Raw genomic sequence first — 7,876 nt, 5'->3', positions numbered from 1 at the left:
AGGGAAATGGGAAGAAATTGTTGAAGAATATAAGTGTAAAATTTTTTCTGAACCTTTCAGAAGTGTAAACAATTTAAATAAAAAACAACTCAGGGGAAATATGCAGAATTTTGAAAATGTATTCTTTATTTATTACTAATGCTGAGTTGCATTTGCTTAATTTTAATATGCTTAAATAAATAAGATATTAATATTAATCTCCTTGAATAGATTTAGTTACTTTGCATTCTTGGCATTTAACGCATGTTCAGCAAGGTGCGGTACATGCAGGGCTAGTTGTGGAAACATGGACGTACTACCTCTTTGCTTTCCAAATACTCTGCTTTCATTTTAGAAAGTACCACTCACTGCTCTGCTTCAGCACAAAACTTCAAAACATCACATAGATGTCACTAATGCAGATACATCTGCCTGATTTTGTAAACAGACTAGAACAATCACTTTAATTTGTGAATTGTCTTGGTTCCATCTGTGAATATTAACTAAGGAGCCAGCGGCAATGCTTAGTAATATAAACATTGTTAACATTACCACTGAGGTGGAGAGGAACTGAGAGGAAGTGAGATGTGAATGAGATGACGTCATATGATGAGGGCTCTTGCCAGGATGTGAGGTGCACTCTCTGGTGGACTGTGAAGTATTAGCAGACACGGAGTGCTTATGCTGAGAACAGTTGTCTTTTTGAACTAAAAGCAGATTTGCAGAGCCTGCTGCTCATTTTCCTGAAAAAGACACAGCTTCCTAGAGAAAAGGAACTGCTATTTCAAGTATGTTCTTTTCTTAAGAAAAATTGTTCATGATTTCCAGACTAGCTCATGAGTATTCAGTTCGAACACAGAGTACTATCACAAAAATGTAGTTTCAGCAATTTAAAAACTTGAGGATTTTAATAAAATACATGGAACTAATCTGTGTTATTTCATTGATACTGTATCTCACCTGTTCTTTGGGATGATTAATATATGTCCATGTTGAATTACTGAAATATTTGCTCTACAGATGAAAAGTGGAGAAAGCAAGCTATTCACATCCCCTATGTTAGGCAAGCAGCTTGGATGTCATTCAAGGCACTTGCGAGGAACTTAGATTTCCTCATTACCAATGAAGAGAAATAGGCAAATCAGAGCAGTTATCTTAGATGCTGAAAGTAAAACCAGACAGAACTGTCTGACTAACCCACAATTAAAAGCAATGGCAAAAAATTCCATTGCTGGAATTCCAACTGACATAAAGTTGTAAGAATGGCAATTCTTGCCAGAGACAGTGAGAGGTGTTAATGTTCCTTAGACAAGAGTGTACAAATCTTCAGGAAGATTTAGTCATAAGGTAGATCTGAATATCCATCATTATCTATTGCTGAGCAAAAGAGAACCAGAGGGTACAAATATGGAGCTAGAGAGAAAGAAGGCAATCTCCAAAAAGAAAACTGTGATTTTAAGGTGATAGTTTTACCAAGCTTGTATCCACCAGAAAGGCATTCTGTATGCTTATGGGATCAGATCCTTGATGAGCTGGAAGACAGCAGATACTTCTAGATTTCAACAAAACCACCAATCTACATTTTTTTTAACTTTGAAAGTTCATCCTTTTTTCAAGCAGGTCTGCCAGTGATACTGCTGAAAGTTTTTCAGTCTGTGCCCATTGCCTCTTGCCCTTTCACTGGGCACCTCTAAGAAAAGTCTGGCTCTGTCTTCTTTGCTTCTCCTCTTCAGGTATTTATACATATGGATAAGTTCCTGCAGAGCCTCCTCTTCTCCAGGCTACATAATCCAGCCCTCAGCCTCTCCTTATAGGAGAGATGTTCCCATCCCTTAATCATCTTCATGGCCGTTCACTGGGCTCGCTCCAGTATGTCTATGTCCTTTTTGTACTGGGGAGCCCAGAACTGGACCCAGCACTCCACATGTGTCTCACCAGGACTGAGCAGAGGGCAAGGATCACCTCCTTCAACCTGCTCGCAATGATATTCCTAATGTCCCACTTCTCTTAGAGGATGGACAGCAATGGCTTCCCACACCTTGTTCTGGTGGAATTGAGATTATCTCCTTCAGTAAACTATGGACATACCATTATATGTCAGTTAAGAAAAACGACAGGCTGGTGGACTAGATGTTTTTGTGCAGACAGTTTGTGTGTTGGCTACTGCCCTTATTACTGTATACGGTTTCTATATACAATTATCTCCCACTACAGGTGAGAACACAGGATGGGAGGTTACTTCAAGTTTGTTTACTAAAATCATGGGAAGGCATGAATTCACCACAACAAAATGAGAATTATCACTTTTAGTGCTCAAATTATGCACACAAACTCATGCTGATAATCTGTAAATCTTTACAATATGAACAGATCAGATTTGTAAAGTTTGATAAAAATATCAGCAACTAGCAGAAGCATCATATATTTTAGCACAGAGATACTTCCACTTAGCAAAGAATTCTGAATAACAGTCAGTAGGAGTGTGGATTTTAAATTCTTGTCAGAAATCAATATTTACCCATTAATAATGCAGGGTCCTTTTTTGAGATGGCAGTTTTTTCCTGTAAATCCCTGGGCACACAGACAAATGTATCCTCCATCGCCAGTCTCTATGCATGTTGAGGTATTGGTGCAGGGCTTTGTAGAACATGGGTGAATATCTGTTTTAAAAAAACAGGGATCAATTAATCTAATGAGAAAGAGTCAGTAAATAGTAAACCGTACTTCAAATAAAATACAGCTTTAATGGCCTTTCATCCTGCATTTTATAAATTCTGATTTATTCCTCCCTCTGTTAAAATGGAATTCATATTTTTCAACTATTGCAAGCATTTTCAGCTTGTTTCTCTCTTCCTAGTTCCCACTTGTAAAATACGTTTGAATTGTTCCAGTCTATAAATAAGCAGTATTATCAATAAAATATTAGTAGGGGAGAAAGAACTTCTATGTAGTCTAGTCATCCTTTCACAACCTTGGCTTCTCCATGCGCCGAATTCTGATAAAGCAATCAGAAACTGGGAATTCTCCCCGCTCCCTGCCTGAGAGCCTATCATTATATGCTTATGAACAAACATTTCATAATAACAGAGACCAGCAAGTTACAAAAATCTCTTAAAATTTCATTTTTTGGCTGGGCTGCATCCAGCCCTCACATAACCGTACCAGAAGAGAGAGCTGTATGACATTTGGACCCAAAGTCACACATCTCATTTTCTTTACAATTTCCCTGCTGAGCCACTTCCCACTCAAATGATTACTGAATTTTAAAAATAATTTAAAAAAATAAACAAATAAGTGCATATTTTAGCCAACTAATGGAGCAGCTGCAGACAAGTGCTGACTGCAAGTTCTCTGACGCCTCGCATACTCATGTGCACACATATACTTTCTAAGAAGATGAGAAGGGATTTAAGGGAAACCCTGTGCTGTGCAGCCTGGTTCCAGGTGTTCATGTACCCGATCTCAAGGCTGTGTTTCCACAGGATGAGAAGATGCCATGGCATTCATTTAGGCAGGCTGGTGCACTCCATTGCAAAGAGGTTAACCAGCAGTGTTAACACTAATACCAACTCATAGATTTCTTTCTTTAAGTGCCATGTCTGTCCACGTGACTGCAATAATAGCCATAAATGATACCACTCATCCTGGCCCACACATTTACAGTGGATCAAGACCAACCTATAATCTGCACGCTTATAAATTACTGGGAAGGTCATACTGACAACCGGGCTGCCCATAGTAAAAACAACAGCTACACCGTCAGAGGCATTAGCAAACCACTTGATGATCTAAAACCACTCCAGAAAGGAACTTCCATGATCCAAGCCAGGGAGACCATACACTAAATTTTCTAGAAAACAGAAAAAGAGATAACACCACCATTCCAAATCATCTTTTTTCCTCCCATGCTAAGCAAGCAAATAAGCTGCTGAGACTATATCTATATTTTACAAATAGGCGTAAAATAGGTGTTTACAGTAGTGGCCAAATGAACTTCAGACCCTCCCACAGTTTTTCATTCCCAGTTTTGCCATCCGTGTGAGTTGGCATTTGCTCACAGCTGCCAACATTAAAACAGTGGCTATGCCAGAAATTCCCTGGCAAATATTACACTTTCTATAGCAGCAAAAAGGAAGAATTTCAAGAGAATGCCAAAACCGCATTACTCACAACCCTTTGTCAATCTCCACAGAACCAATACAAATGTAGCTTTCTAAAATGCCTTATCTGATTATATACCAGTAGCTAAAAAATGGCACTTAATGTCATATGCATGTGAAAAATATAACAACTGTGGCCTGCTCTCATCGGACACAAAAATTCAGTATTAGAAGATAGAGGCAGGGAGTCTGGTACTTCATGGTAAGAAATTGATGGGTCTGTATTTCCATATTTAAAAAACAGTTATGTGTATAAACCAGTGATCCGCAAAAGAGCGGGAGCCTTCAAAAGCCTTCCTTTTTCCTAAGCTAATCAAGTTTCATTTAGCTGTACCTGTTAATGAGTTATAGCAGTCTGTAATGACTTTATACAGCCAGGAAATTGACCCTAACTTTTTGGCAGAGGATGATGAGATCAGTGGCTGAGCAATTAACCCATATGAGGTTTCAGTGCTTTATTGGGTCAGGATAACAATTTGCAGCAACTTTCCAGTAGCAAGAAAAGGAGGACCCTTCTCTTGATCCCTTCTGGCAAAACAATGCATTTAGAGTAGGTAAATCCACTGAGATGAAAGACTGTCAACATAGCATGTCCCTGCAGATGAAAAGATGGTTATTTCTTTTTGGCTGAATATTCTTGGCAGCTCTTCATGGGGATCTAGATTCAAATTGGCAAAGAAGACTCTGAATGTTGAGAGAAATAATAGTTTCTGAACTTAAGCAAGGGATACCTTTTTTGTATTATAGAACTATCTTAATGAATACATATTAAAATAATATTTGTCCATAAAGATATGGGTACAATTTCCAAAGCATTGTTTTGCATCCTAAGTACCAGTGGCAAGGCTCAGAACTGCAAAGATATATTAGTACTTAGAAATTCAGCTAGGCATTTACAGCTTTTAAAACTATGCCCAGCTTGAAAAACTTAATTTACAGGCATCTTTAGATGTGAAGATGGTACCTTTAAAAATCTGGTCCTTTGGAGTCATTGACAAGCAATAGAACTCGGCCTGCTAAGGTGGCAGTGGGGGGTTGTTCTGCCTAGTTTTAGAAATCTATGATTGTAGATCACAGACAACAGAGGGACCCATTCCTCCTCACTAATTGTAATGAGAATCTAGGTGGCTGTCTCAGGTACAAACACATCCGTGAGAGGTGTCCACAACAACATCTCTGAGAGCTTATAGTCACATCTGCACCAGTGCTACTGCAGCTCATGCAAACATACCAGAACTAGCTTTAAACTAAGAAGTCTGTCTATGCTTATGTGTGCAGCTGGTGAGTATGAGCTGCAACACCTGATGAGAAGCTAAATGAGTACTTGAGTACCTTGCACCAAGCTCCATGCCACTGCAAGGATGTGAACTATGTGAAAACTTCTGAGGCTTTTAGTCATCTTGAAAATTTTATCCAGGTCAAACTATGTCATTATTAATTACTGTTTTGGATATGCATGGGCAGAACACAGGCATGCTCTATAAATTATAAACTGTGTAACAACAACAGCCTGAAAGACATGAAAAGAGAATGAGGCCCTGGACACTTGTCCTCTTCCAGCTGCAGCTACATGGGCTGAACAGGAGCATGCTCCTGGATGCTTATGTGGTTTCAGCCCCCTCAGATCTCTTTGGCTGAACATTTGCCTGTGTCAGCTAAAATAAACCAGCTCAGCAAAGGCTAATTCTTCAGCTTGCTTATCCTAAGCTGGATCATTCTGACTGGCAAGTGAAAGAGTGCACACAAGAGCTGTGCTTATCCCTCAGATCTGAGAGGGAAGTGGCAGCCTGTTCAGGCAGACCTTTTTTCTCAGTTATACTAATGCTACTCCACTGAATCATCACTGGGTTAAATAAAGGAAGAAATAAGCACAATATTTTCCTTTTCAAGACGTATTAAGTATGATGCTCACATCTTTCTGGACAGAAAGTAGCATATATGTAATGTGTCAGGTAAATATTTAAAATTATTTCATATATACAAGATGACTTGTATTTTTATAGAAAAGGCTTATATGACAACGAGGGAGCAGTTATTTGTTGGCGTTGTTCACGACGATCAATGTTTAAAGTAGAATGATGAATTTATGCTTTGCTTGCATGTATGCCCAGTTACAAAGGACACTGCATGCTTCTGCCTAAATTATTATAAAAGTTCCAGGTTTATATGTGCTGCTGCCCAGAATCCCCTTATTATCTGGCACTAACATGCAATCTTTTAAAATTAGTTATCCAAAAGGACTTTTGCATGTCTTCAGCACCAGATGGGGCTGTTTCACCTCACTTGCTTAAGGACAGGAAAGGATGTGCAAACCTATGTCGCAGAGGCTGCCAACCCAGCCCTCCTCACAGACGCACTGCCAGGGCTTGGCACAGCTGCCGTGCAAACACCCAGGGAAAGGAACACACTGATTACAAAAAGCACCCTGCCAACCAGGTTGACACCTGAAAGAGATAAAAGACAAGATAGAGGCACAGTTTATTTTTAATAAACATAATTACAAGGATGTTCCCTTTTTCGAGGCACAATAAATAAACTTTCGGATACAAAATTGGACTATGCAGCACATTTGAACAAAAAGATACCATCAATGCTTCTAGGATACTAGAAGCAGTTTATGTGAAGAAAACTCTTTCATTCCCTGAGGAAAAAAAAAAAAAATGCTAATCAAAGTAAAGATTTTTCTTACTGGAAAAAGTAGACTAAAAAGGCACCTAGATGTCTATGCTCTATGACTCCAGTTACTGTACCCTAACAGAGTGCTGTTTCATTACAGTTCCATATTTTCAGAGGGCAAGTCTTTTCAGCTTCTGTCTATTTTACCAGGACTATGAATTATTGAAGCCATCTGTTCCTGTGCTAATAGCCCTGTCTGACAGATCTTTTTACCTGCATTCACCGGGAAATTCACAAAATCCATTCTCTGGGTGGCAGCCAGTTTTACAGTTCACGCCTGGAAAAAGAGATTTATAATATCAAACCAGAAAAATCAGCACTCATAAAAAAATCCTATCATGTCCTATACACATTACTGATGTTTTTTTGCAACATAAAAATTTTAAATTAACTTAACCTGGAGCATGTTACAGTGAAATGACACAAAGAATTAACTGCAAAAGAATACAAAGTCACTTTAGCATACGCAAAGTGTATGTAATATCACTATAGACGACTTTAAAAGGGAAATTTCAGAAGAGATCCATGTATGTCATTTCACACCGTGCCACTCCAAATGCATTGTTTCAGAGCTACTTGGAACACAAAAGTACCTTTAGTCAGAAAAGAAATGCCATTTAAAACGACTTACAGTAAAAGTGTTGAATTCATTTCAACCCTACGTCGGACGAAATAAAAATCACCATTTTCATTAAATCGTGCATGAATAAAGTTAAGTTAAGGCGAAGAGGTCTCAGTCACATTTTTTTGCTTGTTTCAAGTATTTGCATCAAGCAGCACTCCTCTGAAGTATCACCATTAGCCACTGACATCCTCCGCAAATGGCACGAGAAACGCTCTCAGTCGGATGCAAAGGATGCTCCCTGAAGACCACCAGCATCTTCGGCCGGAGCGAGCGCTGGGGAAGGCTTTGCCCGCGGGGGACGGCGGGGGGCCCCCCGCCGCCGCTTTCCCGTTTGCCCCGGCAAACTCCAAAAACTTTCCCAACTCTCCTCCCCTCACTGCGCCGCTCCCCGCGGCAAACCCCGGGGTGTCCGCTGCTCGTCACCCTCCCGCCGCCC

General features: G+C 39.6%; 1 protein-coding gene across 1 annotated transcript in view; it reads right to left on the bottom strand.

Moving 5' to 3' along the window:
• Window positions 1–7,092, bottom strand: part of DLK1 (delta-like 1 homolog (Drosophila)) — a gene marked incomplete at its 5' end in the record, with an annotated part of 10,117 nt that extends 3,025 nt beyond the window's left edge. Inside the window, 3 exons of the mRNA XM_009575540.1 lie at window positions 2,498–2,639; window positions 6,453–6,583; window positions 7,029–7,092. Of these exons, the coding sequence (XP_009573835.1) occupies window positions 2,498–2,639; window positions 6,453–6,583; window positions 7,029–7,092 (337 nt within the window). The remainder of the gene's footprint in view (window positions 1–2,497; window positions 2,640–6,452; window positions 6,584–7,028) is intronic.
• Between the last annotated feature and the right edge of the window lie 784 nt (window positions 7,093–7,876).

Source organism: Fulmarus glacialis, unplaced genomic scaffold (assembly GCF_000690835.1).
Source record: "Fulmarus glacialis isolate BGI_N327 unplaced genomic scaffold, ASM69083v1 scaffold2114, whole genome shotgun sequence".
Taxonomy (NCBI): domain Eukaryota; kingdom Metazoa; phylum Chordata; class Aves; order Procellariiformes; family Procellariidae; genus Fulmarus; species Fulmarus glacialis.
The sequence above is the reverse complement of the archived record's forward strand: the minus strand, read 5'-3'. Positions and strand labels throughout refer to the sequence as shown.